Source organism: Microcaecilia unicolor, chromosome 2, assembly GCF_901765095.1.
Source record: "Microcaecilia unicolor chromosome 2, aMicUni1.1, whole genome shotgun sequence".
NCBI classification, from domain to species: Eukaryota; Metazoa; Chordata; class Amphibia; order Gymnophiona; family Siphonopidae; genus Microcaecilia; species Microcaecilia unicolor.
The window spans coordinates 424,517,616-424,538,952 of record NC_044032.1 but is presented as its reverse complement, the minus strand read 5'-3'; the positions used below and the strand labels follow the sequence as shown (position 1 = coordinate 424,538,952).

The 21,337-nt window shown below is 42.5% G+C and overlaps 1 protein-coding gene across 2 annotated transcripts in view; it reads left to right on the top strand.

Moving 5' to 3' along the window:
• Positions 1 to 1,012: 1,012 nt before the first annotated feature.
• Positions 1,013 to 21,337, top strand: part of SLC39A8 (solute carrier family 39 member 8) — a 120,337-nt gene continuing 100,012 nt past the window's right edge. The window contains exons 1-2 of one of the 2 annotated variants that reach the window (XM_030190752.1): positions 1,013 to 1,057; positions 1,449 to 1,934. In XM_030190752.1, the coding sequence (XP_030046612.1) occupies positions 1,671 to 1,934 (264 nt within the window). In that variant the 5' untranslated portion in view covers positions 1,013 to 1,057; positions 1,449 to 1,670. Of the gene's footprint in view, positions 1,100 to 1,448; positions 1,935 to 21,337 lie in introns of both variants that reach the window. The other variant, XM_030190753.1, reaches the window with a different exon arrangement.

Genomic DNA, 21,337 nt, shown 5'->3' with positions numbered 1-21,337 from the left:
GCAGAAGTATCCAACCATGGAACTTTGCTTGTCTCATTGGTATTTGAACAAGATCTTAATGCTACTATGAGCCTGTACTTTAGAAATGCACACTATCTTTTTGTGGTCAGAAAGTTTAGATCTACCTAGATGTTACGAAGGAGAAAGTTATTCCTGGCCTTGAGAGAGGAGACGCAGGCTATTGGGGCATCCTTCTTGTTAGCATATCCATGCAAATGTTTAGTTTGGTATTTAGGGGTCAGATATGTACTTTTTGTTCTAGATCAACTGAAAGCCTTTATTGATCTGAAGATTTCCAGTGGAGGTGGTGCTATGGCTAGTTAATGGGTATTTATACGCAGGGTTTATATCAGGTTAGGGCCTTTTTTTTCTGTGTATACTATTACTTAAATGTGTGACCTCCTGGTTGATTCAACACTCCCTTCCCCGCTCCCCAATTTTGAGGTCTAAGGAAGAGATGCAGATTTTTCTTGAATACTGTAGGTTACTGTTGATGTTTTCTTTTTCTCTGTATTGCTGGAACAAGTGTTGACTTGTATTATAAATTCTATAAATAAATAATTTTAAAAAAGACCAAAGGTCCTTTATATGACTGCTCTGGTGTTTCACTGTATCCTTCCTCTGATGGGTCATGAGCCAAACGTTCCAGTGCAGAAGCAAGACTTTTTTTGTGTCATTGTTATTTTTAAATTACCGATTCCTGCAGAAATTAGCTCCCCATCTCAGCTCCTTGTCTCCCGGACCCTGCACACTCACACCACTTCTCCTGCAGGCGATCAGAAAGGGTCAGGGGCAGCAGCATCTTGGGCTGTCCAGATCCCTCGCAAGGCAACAGGTGAGGGGAATCCAAGTTCCCTGTGGCGCTACAATTCAATCCCCGGCGAGGAGGTGCTGCGGTGGCACGTGGCCGACTCAGTCAGGGTCAGAACGGGGTCAGCTTTAGGGTGAGGGCCACCATCCCTTGAGCTCTCCCCACCTCCACCCCTCCCCCTCTGCCTTCCGGAGCTCTTATCTGGGAGGCGGCAGCTGGCGCAGGGGCAGAGGGACAGAGGCAGAGGTGAGAGAGCGCCAGGCGGGCTGCCCGCTGCACTTTCCTGGGGTGGGTGCATCAAAAGGAAACCGGATCCAGCTGTTAGAGAGAAAGAACTAGGGAAGAGAATGAAAAGGAGGCGCTATAGATAGAATACCGATTTAAGGAGGAAGAAATACATTTATGAAAAGATCTTAGCTAGAAAGCAAGATTTCAAATTCATTATTATGAACTGAATGCTTACAGCGTGAGAATAAATAAAGCTTATAAAACAACCTCATCTTGTACACTTTTTTGATTCCCAGCAAGAACCTAGAGGTCAGCTGGAACGAATCTGGCAGCTTTAATACTACGCTTAATACCCGCCCAGTGTAAAAGTGAACTTTTTTTTCTCTCTCTCTCTCTTATCTGCCCACAGGCCTGCAGAGAGTTTTGCTGCATCTGCCCCGACTAGAAGGAGCAGCTCATTTCACCAAGTCTGATAAAGAGCACTGTTGCAATTGGGTTTGCCCGAGACAATCTGTAAAGCCGCTAATCCTTGTGTTTTACCAGCCTGACTCTTAAATCCAGCCTGTTGTGTAAGAGCGAGCCTACAAGTATTTGTTCTCGTAGTCTGGTGCCAGGAGCGTTCAGTGTCACTATGTTCTTTTCAGCCTATTCCCTTGTGACCCTGGTCACGGTAGGTCTCAGCCTGGTGGGGAAGTGCTTCTTGCAGACGATCCTTCCGAGCAACAGCACCGAGGTCAAGTTCACGCAGGATGTGCTCTGGCTGTACGGCGAGAACAGCAGTCTCTCTACTAGCCGGCTCTCTGCCTTGCTGGACGCACTGGGGATGCGGGCACTTGCTTCTGGACGGGAGGACTTCCTTACCGGCGGCCACTCCTCGCACTTGCACTATAACCAGGTAAGGGCTGCCGTGGTCCACTGATGCTTTTTCTACCTGAAACTTCCCTTAGGGTTTTTACCGTATTCTGCGTATGAGAAACCTGGTGGATTGTCATGTGGTCTCCAGTACCCTACATATAGTAACATAGTAAATGACGGCAGATAAAGACCTGTACGGTCCATCCAGTCTGTCCAACAAGATAAACTCATTTTACATGGTATGTGATACTTTATATGTATGCCTGAATTTGATTTTTTCCTTGCCTTTCTCAGGGCACAGACCGTAAAAGTCTGCCCAGCACTGTTCTTGAACTTTCCATATCTATTCAGTTACGATCAGGGCATAGACCGTAGAAGTCTGCCCAGCGCCGGTTTTGCTTCCCAGTTACCGGCGTTGCCATCCAATCTCCGCTAAGATTCCGTAGATCCATTCCTTCTAAACAGGATTCCTTTATGTTTATCCCATGCACGTTTGCATTCCATTACCGTTTTCATCTCTACCACCTCCCGCGGGAGGGCATTCCACCTATCCACCACCCTGTCCATGAAAAATTACTTCCTGACATTAGTCCTAAGTCTGCTCCCCCCCCCCCCCCCAACATGCATGTTATTCCTACAGGAGAGATGTAGGAACCCATGGTTTCTTGTGGGGAAGGTGCCCAGGAATAGATCCTAGCGGTAGTTTGGAGGGATTGTTGTTGCACTGAAAAATCCAGTAGAGCTACAGAAAAGATAAGCATTAGTGGCAACAAGGTGAGCAGGGAGAACCGGCTCTGCTCTTGCTCCATGGATCGATCTCCAGCAGGGCTGCGTTTCATAGGTAGAACAAATATGTGGCCCAAAATATTTTGTTCACAGGAAAACAGTCTGTAAGAGATCCTAAAACTTGATTAGTTGAAAAAATGAGTTTTCTTTAGCCTGATTAATGCGCAGTTGTAAGAAGCATCTTCCAAAATATGGCCTTGATGCTCAAAACTCTGGCGCTATTCTGAATAGCACTGTGAAAATACTGCAGGAAATGTGCAGAAGAACAACTCCCTAATTCTCAAGCTAATGAAATGCAAATATAGGTACACTCAAAGCACTGAGCATCACAGAGTTACACAGGAGGATTGTGCTTGGCGCATACGCAGAAGAGTTCCGTTGTAAATTCGGCTCCTATGCGTAGGCGACTGGTAAAACCCAAATGTGAACCACACATTGGCATTGTTTTCTGCAGCCTATATATATGCATTACATTTTTTTTTTTTAGCTTGGATGCTTATATGTACACGCAGAAAACATGCCAATGTGTGCTTTCACTGACTGTTTTAAATTATTTTTTTTTTTAGCATGGGTGCTTTAAACTTAGATGCAGGAAATAGACATCACAATGTGCTTTTGCATGGGGCTGCTGTTTCGTACCACCAGCGCTTAAGGGCTTCCTTCTGCTTCCAAAAGCAATAAAAACCAGCAGATTTTGCAGAAAGAATCGTATGAGAATCATAAGACATCCTCTCTTCCAACACCCTAACACCTGCTGCAACCTGGCGTTATTTTCTGTGCGGTTAGGCAGTTTTGTTTCAGGCGCTCTTTTCCGAGCATTGGGGAGGAATACAAAATGACCTCAACAGGAGCGTGACTACTTTTGCATGCTATCTGCGCTAGTGCCTGGCATTGCTTCTGTTCAGGTAAATGCTAAAGGCCTCTAGCACCTGTGTTCACTTTTGAGCATTGGGGCCTATGTGACTAAACAGTAATGTTTTCTTAAAAACGAAAAGCCTGTAAGATCTGTCTGGAGCAAATGCAAGAGATAAGGGCCATAGAATGCCTGCAGACAGACAGATGGGGATTTAGGCCAAGAGGTGTTGCAATCTGATAAGAGGATGAGGGCAGGAGATTTTAAGATAGCAAATCAGTTTTATCTGCTTCATCACACAGTGGCTCTTGAATAGAGCATTTCATTAGAAACAGCTATTATTGATGAGAAGGGTTACAATGTCAGCAGCATTTGTGACATTCAGGCTGGGATTTAGTTTTGCATGCATACTGCGGGAAGGAGGCAGCCATGATGAGCCTTTTTTCTAAACCTTTCGTGAGCACGTTTCTAACTTAATTTTCTTACTATGGATCTAAAGGAGTGGATTAATGGGAAAGATGGTGGGAGCCCTGTAAGGAATAATTGAGGAGCTTTTAGAGTGGAGGAGTGACCTAGTGGTTAGGGTGGTGGACTTTGGTTCTGAGGAGCTGAGTTTGATTCCTACTTCAGCCATGGGCAGCTCCTTGTGACTCTGGGCAAGTCACTTAACCCTCTATTACCCCATGTAAGCTGCATTGAGCCTGCCATGAGTGGGAAAAGTGCAGGATACAAATGTAACTAAAATAAAATTGTGCTCTGAAAGGTTTTAAACATGAGCTTCACAGCCTTAGACTCAGTATTCCAAAAGACTGATCTGACCCCATAACTCACCACTGCCATGTTGAGTTTCTTAAACCAGAGCCCAGAGTGTTCTGAAGGTGTTTTTTTTTTTTTAGCAGGCACCCAGAAGAGTTTTCATTTCTAATAATTACTTGTCTTCATTGTGTTATTGTTTCATATACAACATTTGATAATTATATAATTCATTTTGCTTATTCTTTGTGGCACTCATTTTCAAAGCAGATGAACGTCTCAGAGTGGCAAAAAAAAGTCCATCCGCCCAAAACATCCAGATTGCAATTTTTGAACAGCAGAATTTGGACGCTCTAAACTGCAGTGCATCCAGATAGCAAATGGATGTTGTTGTGGACATGTTTTGGGCTATGGAGGGCCCAAAATTAGGATGTCCAACAGTGATAATTGAATGGCAAGAACGGTCCAAGTGTAGAAAGAAGGACATTTGAATTTAGACCTGTTTCAATCACATCCAGGTATTAAGGCATTACCCCTCATGAATCTTTCAGTGGTCACTGTCCCCATCCTTCACCCCTGAAAGTGACACCAGAAAGGGAAACTAGGTTCCCTGACAATAATAATATCCAACATAAACGGATCCGCCTTTTTGTTGGATAAGTGAAAAGTCAGATAATCCAAGATTCTACTGTGCACTTCCTCCCTCCTGTCGCACCATGTGAAACCCCCTTCTCCCAAGGTGCCTCCTACCTCACCCACCCTCCCAAACAGATATAGCTCCTCTGCTCTGGTACCCCCTTTAAGTTCTTTCCCATTCACCAGCTCAACCACAGCCCTGGGGGAGCGGGGGCTTGGAGGCCTGGGCCCCCTCATAGTGCAGCATTAGTGTCTTTCGCTAGGCGGGGATCTTCAATCCATACCAAATGAAGAGATTGTCCACTAGTGTTCTCTGAACTGCTTCTTCCCCCATGCATGCTTGAAAGCTTTTTCTCACACATGCTTGGGGCAGGAGCTGTTGAGAGAATGCCAGTGGACAATATCTTTGGTTGGTGGGACTTGGGGTTTCCCGCCATCCATAGCAGCAGATGCTGGTGCTATACTATGAGGGGGCCCAGGCCTCGGAGGCCTGCCCCATGGCTGCAGTTGAGCTGTTGAGTGGGGATGAATTTATGGAAGAGTCCAGGAGTGGGGGAGCTGCATCTATTTGGGAGAGTGGGCAGGGTAGGAGGCACTTTGAGGGGGTTTCAGGAGATATGGCAGGAGGGTTAGTGGGCGGAGGTTGGTGAACCAACCCTCGGTTAATTCTTAGAGTTGGATAACCAAAGGTCAGTTAACCAAGACTCTACTGTATTATGGGAATTCTGAACACAGTAGCAAGTAGGTCTGAAGGTTAACCTAGTGGTCAGTGCAGTGGACTGTAAACCAGGAAACCCAGGTTCAAATCCCACTTCAACTCTGTTTACCATTAACTTGTGAGCCCGCCAGAACCAGCGATATACCTACTGTACTTAAATATTAAAGACACCTGCAAGCTTGAGGGCTATTGAGGTGGTGCACAGAGTTGCAGTGGAGCATGAACCTGTGTGCCCTGGATTAAAGTCCACTGCGCTGACCACTAGGTTAACCTTCAGACCTACTTGCTCTGCAGGGGTATCTGTGTAGCCATTTTTGTACAAATGGTGCTAGACAGACGTCCTTGGCCCTGTTTTTTTGGATGTTTTATTTTGGAAAATGGCTGTTTTTTGAACATTCTCATGTATTTTCGAACAGGAAACCCCATAGTGTATTTTTCTTTACAATGTATGTACGCACCTTAATGCAATACCATTTGTAATTCTGTTAACCGGAAATGGCAATCGCCACTACGGCAAATGTAAGCCACATTGAGCCTGCAAATTGGTGGGAAAATGTGGGATACAAATGCTACAAATAATAATAATAATGTTTTTGCTGTTCAAAAATGGCTCCGAGATGGAATTTATTTTTGGACATTTTGTGCTGGACTTCTTTTTTTGTGTTTTGTTGGTTTTTTTGTTTGTTTTTTTGCAGTTAGACATCATTTAAAAAATGCCCCTCCACGTGTTTAGTATTGTTATTTTTTTAATGTAATATTATTTTTTATCAAGTGAATTTAATGCAAAACTATTGTGAGGATACTGTAGTATATTTTTAGATTTTATGAATTGTTGTACTGTACTTGGAGTTCGTTAAATTGTTATTGTAGGGGGAGGGAGAAAAGCTGTGTTCTTCAACACCTAAATGAGTCCTGCTGAATCTAACTGACAGGAGTTCCCCCCCCCAGGCTCTGCTGTTAGTTATATACACCAGAGTTAGCAGCAGTAAAGTATATGTCTTAATGTGTGACGACTAATTTTATAGCCTTTAATGCAGTGCTTCCCAATCTTTTGTGGTTGTGATCCCATTATGGTGACCAAATAAAACTGTGTGACACTCTGGAGGTGCAGAATAATGATGCGCCTATCCAGAACTCTGCTTTAATGAATTTTTCAGTCCCAGTCAAAGTGTGTGTGTGTGTGTGTGTGGGGGGGGGGGGGGGGGGGGCACCAGGGTGTTCATTGCTGAAAATAGTCTGAACAATATTCATGGTGAGATTACCTGCACTGCCCAGCCTGGTAGACCCTGGATAAAAGGAGTGTGAAATCTTTCAGGAGCACTAATGCAGTTTCATTCCAAATCCAGGTAATCTGCTGACATCTGATACTAGTATTAAAAGGAGTCACTGGCAGGATGCTGACTGTATTTATACCCACATCCTTTCTCTTCTTCCTTGGTATTTAAAAAACAAACAAACCTTGGGATAGTCCTGGAGGTGGGGAGGGTTTTATTAGGCAATGGATATTGGGTTCGGTTTGAGGCCTACTGGGGAAGATGGAGAGTGTTCCAGTTGTCTTTTGTAGTACAATTAGAAGGTTTATTGATCTAAGTGTCTTTTGGGTACGTCCCTGATTGGTTAGATTTGGACGTTAAGAACTTCGGATAATAGAGGTATATTCCTTCCTAGATTGGGGGGGGGGGGGTCAGTGGGGAGGGAGTTATTGTTAACCTTGTTACTCAGTGGCAACATGGTTTTCTTTTTAAATTCATTTTAGTGATTGTTGATGTGCCGGACGGCACCATTTAACATGCTGAACTGTGCTTAATTAGGGAGGTAAAGTAATGGGGGGGGGGGGGGGGGGGGGAGGAATGGGTAAGGTGCGGGAGGGAGAAAATTTTAAAAGTTTGATGTAGAATTATAGTATTTTAACAATTGCCGGTATGTACTGCTACTTGGATTGTTATATGTACAGTTTGCTGGCTATGTTAACATGTTGAGTCATCAATAAAAAATATTGAAACATAAACAAACCCTCCAGACCAGAGTTGGTGTTGAAGTGTTCTGTGGTGATTGTTCTCCTGTCTTTATGGAATGAACCCCCACATTTCTTAGTGTTCTCTTTCAATATAGCAGCAAAATTATTACCCCTAGGAAGTACGCAAGTGATGAACAAAGGCGTTTAGTTAGTTGTTCTAAGTTGGCACTTAAAGACATTTTTTAATTAAGAAGTTACTGATGTGGTGGCTTCAGTCAGCCTGAGTGTGGATAGATTTGTGTGATATTATTTGATTGCATTTGCAGGCAGATGATCAAAAACCTCACGCTGTTCCAAACAGTGCTGTAAAATTTGCGCCAGAACAGCGCAGGGAAATAAAGCCCTGATGATCAGAGCTAATAGCATACAAATTTAGGCAGGCTATTAGCTCTGATCATTGAGGTACTTCTGTGGGAGAATTGTGCCTGGGCATGTGCCCAAGGCACAATCCTCCTGCAGAAGTTGTTTGACAAGTCCAGGTTTTCAAAAAAAGAATGCCCAGACCTGTCACAGTAATACAAAGGGCTGGAGGTCTGGTGGACCTTCAGACCCTCTTATTCACCCCCGCACACAAGAGCCCCCCCCCACCTGCCCTGGTGGTCACCATGGGGGTCTGGTGGACCTCCAGCCCCTAGCCCCTCCCATTTACAACAGTACATTGGTGGCCCAGTGGGCACCACCTCCACCCACCCTGGTGGCCTAATGCCGCTCAAACCCCCCCCCTCCCATACCTTTTGGAGCAGGAAGAGGGAGTACTATAGCCCCTTGTGTGAGGGGGTGGGGGACCTGTAAGCATGCAAAATTAGATTGTGAGCCCTCCAGGGACAGGGAAATACCCAGTGTACCTGAGTGTAACTCACCTTGAGCTACTACTGAAAAGGTGTGAGCAAAATCCAAATAAATAAATAACTAAATGCTGGACAGTTCTCCTTATTCCTCCCCAATACTCTGCAGACCCTAATGCCAGCTTTGAGCTGCGTAGGGTTTCCTGCGGGAGCAGCGCCAATGTTTGATTTGCTGCCCGCTGAGCATTGGGGAGGAACACCTAATGCCCTGTTTAGCATGTATTTGCATGCGTTGGCACGTTCGCCGGCTCTGATCATAGGGCAGAGGCAACTGTGGGTGCTAGTCTGGCACTAATGTCCTCTAGTGTCTGTGTATGCCTTTGATCATCAGCGCTTTAATTTCTTTTCTCCCCCCTCCTCCCCTTCCATCATGTTGACTGGAAAATAAACACAAACGCCTGAGAGTCAACCAAGAAATTAAACTTAATAAAGGCAGCTTAGTGGAGTATGATCACTGGAGAACCGGTGAGTCAGGTTTTGGAATTTGTTCTGGCTGAGGATTTTTGTAATTTAAATAAAGGCACTAATGTCTGAAAAAAGTGCCAGGGCAAACTGTAGCTTTCTCCTTTCCCTCCCTTCCCATGCTAAAAGGTATTTGTTTGTTTTTTGTTTTTTCATTCAAGGTGCTTTGTTTGTTAAAATTGTGCAGGTATTATAGTAAACAACCTGATAGAGAATCATCTCTTTGAATCAGCCACCCCTTTGCGGATCATAAGTACATAAGTAGTGCCATACTGGGAAAGACCAAAGGTCCATCTAGCCCAGCATCCTGTCACCGACAGTGGCCAATCCAGGTCAAGGGCACCTGGCACGCTCCCCAAACGTAAAAACATTCCAGACAAGTTATACCTAAAAATGCGGAATTTTTCCAAGTCCATTTAATAGCGGTCTATGGACTTGTCCTTTAGGAATCTATCTAACCCCTTTTTAAACTCCGTCAAGCTAACCGCCCGTACCACGTTCTCCGGCAACGAATTCCAGAGTCTAATTACACGTTGGGTGAAGAAAAATTTTCTCCGATTCGTTTTAAATTTACCACACTGTAGCTTCAACTCATGCCCTCTAGTCCTAGTATTTTTGGATAGCGTGAACAGTCGCTTCACATCCACCCGATCCATTCCACTCATTATTTTATACACTTCTATCATATCTCCCCTCAGCCGTCTCTTCTCCAAGCTGAAAAGCCCTAGCCTTCTCAGCCTCTCTTCATAGGAAAGTCGTCCCATCCCCACTATCATTTTCGTCGCCCTTCGCTGTACCTTTTCCAATTCTACTATATCTTTTTTGAGATACGGAGACCAGTACTGGACACAATACTCCAGGTGCGGTCGCACCATGGAGCGATACAACGGCATTATAACATCCGCACACCTGGACTCCATACCCTTCCTAATAACACCCAACATTCTATTCGCTTTCCTAGCCGCAGCAGCACACTGAGCAGAAGGTTTCAGCGTATCATCGACGACGACACCCAGATCCCTTTCTTGATCCGTAACTCCTAACGCGGAACCTTGCAAGACGTAGCTATAATTCGGGTTCCTCTTACTCACATGCATCACTTTGCTAAGTTGTTGCAATAGCAGAGATCTGAATCAATCTTTTTACTTTACAGCTCCCGTCTGTAAGCTTTTAAGAGATTTCTAGCACATTTCCCCCCCAGATTCTATAAATGGCGGACACATTTCTGTGCGCAAAATTGCCCGTTATCCTGAGATGCATGTGCAACTAAATTGGCTAATGAGCCAATTAATGCCAATAATTGGGTGTTAACAATCAATCGGCGTTAATTGGCAACAATTTGGATTTCTGCGTGCTTCTTGCTAGGAGCTGTTCTATAAAGATCCATCTGCAAATCTTATACGGGGTCTTTTACAAAAGTGTGATAGCGTTTTTAGTGCGTGCTAATGATTAACGTGTGCTAAACGCTAGAGACGCACATAGGAATATATGGACATCTCTAGCATTTAGCACAAGTTCCCTAAAGATGTATGTAACATTACTGACTACCGAGGATCCGTGCCTAGCTTATGCACCAGGATTTACAGTAAGTTTCAGTTGGTGTAAATCCTCATACCCAAAGTTTGGCATGGAAATTGGCTGTAAGCGCAATTCTGTAAATGACACCCAACTCGGAGTGCCGTTTATAGAATAGCGCTCCACACAGATTTTTTTTCAGCGCCATTTTTAAAGCATCATTTACTGATTCCAGTCCTTTACGTGTCAGAGCAGCAATGTTGTTTTGCTGGGTTCTTTGAAATATTAAGCTGCCCTATCTTGGTCTTATTCCAAAGTCTCCTTTCTTCTTTTGGTGTTTTATTTCTTAGCTTTATATTGTATTGCATTAGCAGATTTATATTCCTCTCCGTAACACAAAGAGCTTCTAGGTGGATTACAATCAATAAGAGACTTTCATACGAGAAGGATTTACAAATAAAAAAAAAGTAATAGACTTTCTAATACAATATCATTACTATCTAACAAACTAAAAATACAATTAAAATTTAATCTGACCTTTGCCTTGAAAACGAATAAGTCTTAAGACCTTTTCTGAATAAAATATAAAATGGACTACCGGATAACTACATCAGAATACTATTCAAATTTTTAAGGCATTGAAAAATAAATGAGCATGCCCAGACCAATTTACAATTCACATTCTTCGTAGAAGGAAAATTTTAAAATCTTTCCTTGCTCCTTGAATTAAATCCACTTCCAGTTAATGTTAAAAATTGGGTTATTGTCTCCAAACATAAGCCATAAAGGCTTTTAAAAACCAAGCAAGCAAGTTTGAAAAAAAAAAAAATTAACTCTCCACTTTGAGCCACTGCAACTCGTTTAGCAGAAGAGTACCTTCACTATATCTGCCCAGGTTAAATATCAATCTGGCTGATGTATTGTCCAACAATTGGGGCTTCTTTTTCAACATTTTTGCAACTTATTTGCAATAGACAGCAATTAGTTTGTGTGATTATGGCTAAAACCCCTTGTTTTTAAACTCACCTTGCCAGTACTGGGTTTTATCCTATTGCATGGATGGAGTTATATTGCTGATATTTGCAATTGATTTCCCTCATAGCTTACAAATATCGATTGGGTTCTGTATGGGGTTCTGATAAAGGATCAACACAGCACCCCATTCCCCCAAATTAATTTCCATTTTAAGTGAAAGATTTAAAAACAATATTTAATTTAAATTTAAATCTACTACTACTATTTATCATTTCTATAGCGCTACTAGACGTACGCAGCGCTGTACACTTGAACACGAAGAGACAGTCCCTGCTCGACAGAGTTTACAATCTAATTAGGACAGACAAACAGGACAAACAAGAGATAAGGGAATATTAAGGTGAGGATGACAAAATAAGGGTTCTGAGCACGTGAATAAGGGTTAGGAGTTAAAAGCAGCATCAAAAAGGTGGGCTTTTAGCTTAGATTTGAAGACGGCCAGAGATGGAGCTTGACGTACCGGCTCAGGAAGTCTATTCCAGGCATATGGTGCAGCAAGATAAAAGGAACGGAGTCTGGAGTTAGCGGTGGAGGAGAAGGGTGCAGATAAGAGAGATTTATCCAGTGAACGGAGTTCCCGGGGAGGAATGTAGGGAGAGATGAGAGTGGAGAGGTACTGAGGAGCTGCAGAGTGAATGCACTTATAGGTCAATAAGAGGAGTTTGAACTGTATGTGGAAATGGATAGGAAGCCAGTGAAGTGACTTGAGGAGAGGGCTAATATGAGCATAACGACCCTGGTGGAATATTAGTCGTGCAGCAGAATTTTGAACAGATTTAATTTAATTTGTAGATTTCTATTCCGCTTAACATGGACCCCATAATGAGGACTTGGGACCTCAAGGACAAAACTGCTTGGTGACACTTGATTCTCCCAAGTAATATCTGAGCCATTTCTTATCTTGTTAAGCAAAAATTATTTAAGGATCCAATCCTTATCAGACTTGAGCAGTAAAGTTACTAACAGCATCTTTTTTTTCGATGACCATGGCAGAAGGACTTTCAGAATTAACTTCTTTAACCAATACCTAACTGAGGGCCTGATGCACAAAACTCTGATGCTGTAGGGAACAGCGCCATAAAAACACCGGCTCAACAACTGGATTTCCCATATATGGTACTTAGACCTTCCCGGTGCATCCCAGGATGCACTAGGCAAGGGCTGGGTGCCGCCGTTTTTACAAGGGCAGGCCCAGAGGTAGGAGGGAGTAGGCATTGCTCCTGCCCTCATGCCTCCAACTTTCAAAGGTATGTGACGGGGGTGGGTGGGAGTTCACTAGACCACCATGGGCACTTTTTTTTTGCTTGCAGTGAGGGGGCTCGAGAGGTGTCCACTGGACTACCAGGGATTTTATGAAGGTTTGGGGAGGTGGGGGGAGAAACAAGGGCGGCTATAAAAGTCACCCTGCTCTAATGACTAAAACCTATCGACAACTCAGGAGATGTCGGTAGGTTTTAGTCATGGGCAGGGAGATTCCATGCGATGTTGTTCTGAGCATAGAACGGAATTGATAATGAGCTCATTTTAATACAAGCTAGCTCATTAGCATAAGACTTTCAGTCACTGCTTCAGTGCACAGTAAAGCAATAGCCCAAAACGTCTGTGCATTACTTGCTAAAAGCAGTCTATATGAAACGTTGCAAGCCTGGTTTATTTTGAGCATCGGGCCCTGAGAATTATTAAAACCAGATCTTTCCTTCCTCCTTAATGGCAAATAATAAGATATTACAGTGGTAAATTTGTGTCTTAAATAGCTTTTAAATATATCAGATCTAGAGAATTAGAGAATTTCAGGAAATTAACACTGCAGTTTTTTACGTCTGAACATATTTTACATTTTTGCATCATATTGTCTTGTAGCAACAAAGTGTATCTTGTAGAGGTGTGCAGCCCTCAACTTTTATTTTGTATCATTTCTGGTGCCGTTTACAGCAATTTTCATTTTCTTCATTGTTGAAAAAAATGTTTTTGAAATGGGAACAATAACATTGGTAGTGCCCCCTCCTTTGGAAAGGGTGTTCCCTATTTCAAGAGTGTACATTTTTCAAAAAGGGGGCACTCTTTTCTGATAGTGTACGGATGCAGTGGTACATACATATGTGCACTATTGGGAAGAGTGTGCCTTCTTTAGAAAGGAGGACGCACTGTTTGTGAAAAGGGGGGAAAGCAGAATCAATGTAGAGAGAGGGAAGGAGATGCTAAACTGGGGGAAGGGGGAGTCAGAGTGTGAGAGGGAGAGATGCCCCTGAGTACGGGGAGGGGACAGGAGTGGCAGGAGAGAGAGAGAGAGGGAGAGAGATACTAGCCCCGGGGTGGGGTGGGGTACAGGAAGAAAGGAATAGCGAGTGGAGAAGTTGGACATGGGAGGGACAGGGATACAGAGAAGAAAAGTTGGGCATGGAGGAAACATAGGGACAGGGATACAGAGGGGCATTGCTGGACACAGGAGGAAAATAGGAGCAGGGACACAGAGGGGAAATGTTGGGTAGGACAGATAAGTGACGCAGAGAGAAGATGGATAGTGGACATAGAGATGAAATGACAAAAGGGCAGAAGACCCTGGAAAGAGAGAGAAGAAAAAACAGAAAAGCAAACAAGAGACACTGAGATCAGAGCAATACTCAGACAACAAAGGTAGATAAGTGTATTTTTTTCTGAATTTATTAATTTTAATATGTCAGCTTTGAAAAGTCTGCATCTGTGATGTCTTGTATTTCAGTTTCTATTTCTAGTTCTATGACAGGTTTTCTATGTAGATCTAGAATGTGTTTTCTTTTTCAGAGTTGTTTACTGGTGCTCTGAAGGGTTTCCCCCTCTTCCCTCCACCCTGCCCCCTGTTGCATCCCAACAAACTATGGAGAGATGTTGTTTTAGGGGGCCCTTTAAATTATTCCACCCAGAGCCCATTCAGCCCTTTTCAAAGTCACTGGCCCCACATTCCCCACATACTGCTCCTGCCGATTTATTTTGGACTGGGCAATGCTAGATCTATAAAGAGTAAGCTGCTGATCCCTGACCAGAATCATGATAATGCTTTGGATATGCTCTTTCTCATTGGGAGGGAGATTTGGCAATTTGAGCCCAGGTGGGCTCAGTTGGACATTCTTTTTCCCATATTGCCAGAATCCTGTATAAGACAATCTGACTACTCTTTCAGCATTTGAGAAAGCAATAGAAAAGATTCTTGTGAGTTCTCAAGATACCAGTGTGCCCATAGTAGGAGGAACAGTTAATGCACAATGGAAGTGGAAAGTTGCTGGCAACTATTAAAATGACTATATGCCAGCTTGATTCACTGCTGTCCAAGCTGTTGAAAACATTGAGCCATGAGTTGGCACATCGCTTGACCTACATAGACAGTCTTTCACTGTGGGAGGGGATTTTTCCAAATGTGCTAATGCAGGCTATTATTACATCTGTGTTGAAGGAACTGAGTTATAGGTTTACATCAAGGAAGCTTGGTAGGGACAGGAACTAATTCTGTAAACTTTTTAAAGTATATCTGATGCAAAACACAGCAGCTAAGCTTATATTTGGAAAAACGCAATTAGAAAGTGACAAACCCCTCAGAGAGAAACTATACTGGCTACCAATCAAAGAACGCATTGCTCTCAAAATCTGCACCCCGGTCCATAAAATCATCCACGCCGTCGCCCCGGGATACATGACAGACCTTATAGACCTACCAGCAAGAAACACATTCGGATCAACCCGAACATAACTAAATCTCCATTACCCAAGCTGCAAAGGACTCAAATACAAATCAACATATGCATCCAGTTTCTCCTACATAAGCACACAACTTTGGAACGCACTACCAAAAGCCGTAAAAACAATGCACGACCACTTAAACGTCCGGAAATCACTAGAAAACCAACCTGTTCAAAAAGGCATACCATATTGATCCAACTTAAGTTCCTAAACCTTGCAACACAACGAAACCAAAGCTTGTAACAGACTCTGCATAACTCTTCCTCTTCATGACTCCCAATTATGTTTATAACACATGAACCTTATTCGACCACAACAACTCTTTGTATTTGTTTCTCTACCGGAGTTGGCGAATGCCTCTACGGTACAAAGTAAGCCACATTGAGCCTGCAAATAGGTGGGAAAATGTGGGATACAAATGTAACAAATAAATAAATAAATTTGTGTTTTAAATGAGGTGACTGTCCGAAGGCAATATTTCTTTTAGTAATTCATCCTCATGGATTAGTGGCTGTAGACCTTTTATGATTTTTCTCAACTTTTTTAGCTCTGGATTGTATGTCACAACAAGGGGGATTCTCTATGTGGCTTTCTTTTCCTTGTATTCTAATAGGTTTTCCTATTAGAATACAAGGGTTTTTTTAAGGGAGGAGGCAATATTCTTATTTTGGGGTTGTAGCCTTTTGTTTGAAGGATTCAGTTAGGATTTTGAGGTGGTTATCTCTGTCTCTTGAGATACGATAATATTGTGTGGCTTGGCTGTGTATAATAGGTTTTTATGTGAAGGGTAGAAGCTGGAGTTGTGGAGGTAGCTACATCTGTCCGTAGCTTTCCTGTACATAGATGTTTGTATATAGCCATTGCTGATGGAAACTGTGGTATCTAGAAAATTGACTTTTTCTGGGGAGTAGTCAATTTTGAATTTGATTGTAGGATGGTATGTATTGAAACAACTGTAAAATTGTTTGAGAGTCTCGTCTCCTTCATGCAAATCATAAAAATGTCATCAATATTCTGGGAGTATTTTATGGGTTAAATCTGATATGTATTCAAAAATGTGAGTTCCAGTTCTGCCATGAAGAGGTTAGCATATTGTGATGCCATTCTGGTGCCCATATCACTGGTCATGATTTGCAGATAGTTATCATTGTTAAAGAGGAAATAGTTGTGAGTTAGAATGAATTTGATTAATTTTGTAATGGTTTCCGATGAGTATTGGTGGTCCAGGGTGGATGTTTTTAGGAATTTATCATATGCAGCTGTGCCATCTGCATGGGGAATGTTGCTGTATAATGATTCTACATCCATTGTGACCAGAAGAGCACACGGTGGTAACTGCTTATATTTTTTAATTTTTTAATTTAATTTTTTAATCTGTGGTGTCTTGTATGAAACTGTTTGCCTTGTGCATGAAGGGTTTAAGAATCCCCTCTATAGGTCCATATGTTTAAGTGTGCCATTACCAGATGTGATTGACGACACCACTTTACTCTTTTGGGGATTAATTCCATGAGTTGATGTGCGTGGGTGTGTGTGTGTATATATATATATATATATATATATATATATATATATATATATATATATATATATATATATTTCCTTTAATATTTGCTTTGTTACACTTTCCCATTGCTTTTAGATGTATTTTTGATATGTGCATTTGGACAGTTTTCTACGTGATATGGAGGGGCATTTTTGAAAGAAACATCTAAATCAGAATTTGGACGTTTTACAAAGATGTCCAAATTCTGAACAGGAAAGAAGGTCATTTTTGAAAAAGATGGACGTCTGTCTTTTGTGTTTGAAAATACTATGGACATCCTGTGATTTGGAGTCCTTTTTTTTTGTCCATTTTCGAACAAAAGATGTCCAACTGCAATGGTTAATGCAGTGGGCTTTGATCCTGGCAACATGGGTTCAATTCCCACTGCTGCTCCTTGTGATTTTGGGCAGGTCAAATGCACAAGGGGCATTTTTGAATATGACATCTAAGTCTAAACTTGGATGCTTTTTGTAAAACGTCCAAAATCAGAACAGGAAAGGTCATTTTCTACAAAAAAAAGTCTATCTTTTCCTTTTGAAAATGCTGTTTGGAAAATTGTTTTGTGATTTGGATGTTTTATTTTTTGGTCTATTTTCAAACAAATACATCCAAATGCAAAACGTACAAAATACACAAGAAAATCCACAATAAAGTGAAACCACATGTTCTAAGTGTGGTAAAAGCTTTGGTTGTAATGTAAATCTCAAAGTGCATCAGACAATTCACAAGGGAGAGGAACCATTTGCATGTAAAGAGTCTGGTAAAAGCTTTGGTCAGAAGGTAAACCTCACAATACACCAGAGAATACACACAGGAGTGAAACCATTTACATGTCCTGAGTGTGGTAAAAGCTTTGGTTGAAAAGAAAGCCTCACATGGCATCAGAGAATCTACACAGGGATGAAACTATTTACATGCATTGAGGAGGTAAAAGCTTCAGTTGCATTGGGACAGGTAATTAGGGAATGTACACTCTTGCTATGAAGTATGGAAAAATAGCACTCTGGTGTTTAGATATATGTAATGATACCTCCTTTTCATCTATAGATCTGAATTCAAAGCCCAAATCTACTGATGCACAATAGACACAAGGCTCAGATGTTATTAAAAAAATAGAAAGTTTGGCATCAGATAGAACAGTGGAAAAGTGACATCCCAGGAAAACAATAGGGCATCCTTGGGGGCACTGCAGTGGACTTTATAAAATGCTCCCAGGTACACACCTCACCATTGCTCCCTTACCTTGTCTGCTGAGCCCCCCAAAGCCCTCCCAAAACCCACTACCCCCAACTGTACACCACTACTATAGCACTTGCAGGTGAAGGGAGCACCAATATGTAGGTACAGTGGGTTTCTGGTGGGTTTTGGAGGACTCACAGTTTTCTCCACAAGTGTAACAAGTAGGAGGAGGTAGAAGCCTGGGTCCACCTGTCTGCAGTGCACTGCACCACTACTAGACTAATCCAGGGACCTGCATGCTATTCTAATTGACCCGAGTTTAATATCTGAAGCTGGCAAGTAATATTTTTAATCACATGTTTTTGGGTGGGAGGGGGATAGTGATGACTGGGGGAGTAAGAAGAATTGATCCCAGAGTCCCTCCATTGGTCATCTGGTCATTTGGGGCACCTATTGTGTTGAATAGAGGAGTAGCTTAGTGGTTAGTGCAGCAGACTTTAATCCTTGGGAAGTGGGTTCAATTCCCACTTCAGCTATTCACTATAAAAACAGGTCTAGCTCAAAATGTCTACATTTTAGTCTTGGATGTCTTTGTTCCATTATTGCTGAAAGACATCCGTGTCTTAGGAACATCCTAGTCCCGCCTTGAACATGCCACTGGCACGCCTCCTTGAGATTTGGACATCCTTCTGACGGTCTTCAGAGAAAAAGAGGTTTCGATAATACTGATTTGGACGTTTCTGTGAGATAAACGTCCAAATGCTGACTTATGTCACTTTTTGGACGTCTTTTGAAAATGAGCCTGATGATCTTATGTTTTAAGATAATATTGTTTTGACAAGTGAACAGATAATCATTTTTCAATCCAGATTATGTTTTGGAGTTGATGTAAGAAGGCATGGACTCTTAAACCCACATCTGCGTTTTTTTTATGGTGTAATTTTTCCACCTATTTTTATTATTTTTTCCACAAACCTTTTGAGCTGCCTCAGTAATATTTTTAAGTTGTATATCAAGCTTTTGAGATGTTCCTTGAGGTTCTGAGTGATTAAGAGTGTTTTACTGTAGTTTCAGAAGGATTCTAGCACACCTCGAGGATCTTCTTGGTGCACAACATGGAAGTGATATCACAATAATGTGATGACATCACTGGAATGCATAGAGTGGTGAGAATAGCATTCCTACTTTGTTTTAAGTATTTTTCAGCTTTTTCAGAGCCTAAATGTTGGATTTTCATAGCATTTTTGTTTGGACAATCCAAAAGAACATCTCAGCATTCTATTAGGAAGTTTTAAGCACTTTTGAAACTTTTCTTCCACCCGAGGCCTTCAAGCAGTGAACAGTGCTTCAGAACGGCTTTTAAAGGCACATTAATCTATTTTGAATAGTCTCTAATGTGATTTATGAGCCAGTATAGTGCTCTCTAAGTAGTTTTCTGAGTTTTGGAAGTTTTTTGGGGGGAGGATACTTATGCAGGTTAGATGCCTTCTGGAGCTATAAAGGTAGGTTTTGCTACAGCTTGGGCCTTGTGGGTTTTCTTTGGAGCAGACAATAGTATATCCAGTGAGTGTGGGTTAGGAGGTATGAGAGATCACCCTTTTGGGGGGCAGCTGATGCTGTGATGGCCCTCTGTGGTTAGTGTACTGTCCTCCTTGAACCCTCCTTTGTCAGATGCATGTTTGGCATGGGGGTTAGGTCTGTGTATCTTGAATGCAAGGGATGTGGGTTTGATTCCCACTCTAGGTTTTTGGGGTGACATTTTATCTCCCCTGCCATAGTGACTGCAATGTGACATGCTGGGCATTTTTATATTGGTCACTGGAGAATGCTATCCCCTTCCTTTCCATGTCATCTCATAGGTTGGGGGTTGACTGCAACATATTCTAGTAGATATGGGGGTTGTGGGCATACTGTTACATGGGTGGCTTCATACTCAGACCTTGATCGGGGACAGAGCTGTTATAGGGGTGCTATGACTGTGGTACCGACGTCGGACCCTGAGACACTCCCTCATGTACTGGATTTGGGCGGGGTCTCGCCGGACACGCCTGTACTGGTGCTGGAGCAACCCAAGGTCCCGGTTTATACCATAGTGTCTGCTGAATGCAAGTTGGAGGAGACGGGGTTTAGATGATGGGCCTTTTTGGCATCACTTACATTATTATTATGGACAACATGTTGTGCAATGCTCCTCACATAACCTGTGACAAATGGCAACAAGCAGTTTGGGGGCAGGTGGGCTGAGGTGATGGGTATGCATTACTTGGGTACTGGCATTGTGTGAGCTGAGGTGGCCATGGGGATAGAGAGGGTGGCACGGTAACCTTTTCTGTGAAGCATGTGTACTGTTGCTGGGAAATGGGGATAGGCAGTGGGGTAAAGCAGGTGTGCCTTTGGGTGGCTCAGTGTACTTAGTGAGCTCTTGCCAATGTTCTCATCATCAGTATGTAGGCATGGGCTAGGATGTGAGGGGAGGGGCCCAGATATGTGTAGCTCCTCATTTTAGCATTGCATGGTTAGTGGAGAAGGGCCCCATAATTATTTGTCATTGGATATTCTGTACATTCTGATTTCAGCAATATTTTTTTTCTTTCTTATGAAAAAGCAATATCATGTATTGCAACAACAAAGGGACCTGCCTGCGTATAGTACTTGCAGACGAGTGGTGCTGTGATTCTGGAGGGCAATGCTTCACACTCACCTTTCCAAGCTGCTTCTTAAGTACAAAAGTATTGCCATACTGGGAAAGACCAAAGGTCCATCAAGCCCAGCATCCTGTTCCAACAATGGCCAATCCAGGTCACAAACACCTGGCAAGATCCCAAAAAAATACTAAACATTTTATACTGCTTATCCCAGAAATAGTGGATTTTCCCCAAGTCCAACTTAGTAATGGTCTATGGACTTTTCCTTTAGGAAGCTGTCCAAATCTTTTTTAAACTCTGCTAAGCTAACTGCCTTTTACCACATTCTCCGGCAATGAATTCCAGAGTTTAATGACACGTTGAGTGAAGAAACATTTTCTCCGATTCGTTTTAAATTTACTACTTTGTAGCTTCATCGCATGCCCCCTAGTTCTAGTATTTTTGTAAAGCATAAACAGACGCTTCACATCTACCCGTTCAACTCCACTCATTATTTTATAGACCTCTATCATATCTCTCCTCAGCCGCCTTTTCTCCAAGCCGAAGAGCCCTAGCCACTTTAGCCTTTCCTCATAGGGAAGTCGTCCCACTCATCCCATCCTCTTTATCATTTTCATCACCATTCTCTGCACCTTTTCCAATTCCACTATATCTTTTTTCAGGTGCGGCGACCAGAATTGAACACAATACTGTAGGTGCGGTCGCACCATGGACCGATACAGTGGCATTATAATATCCTCAT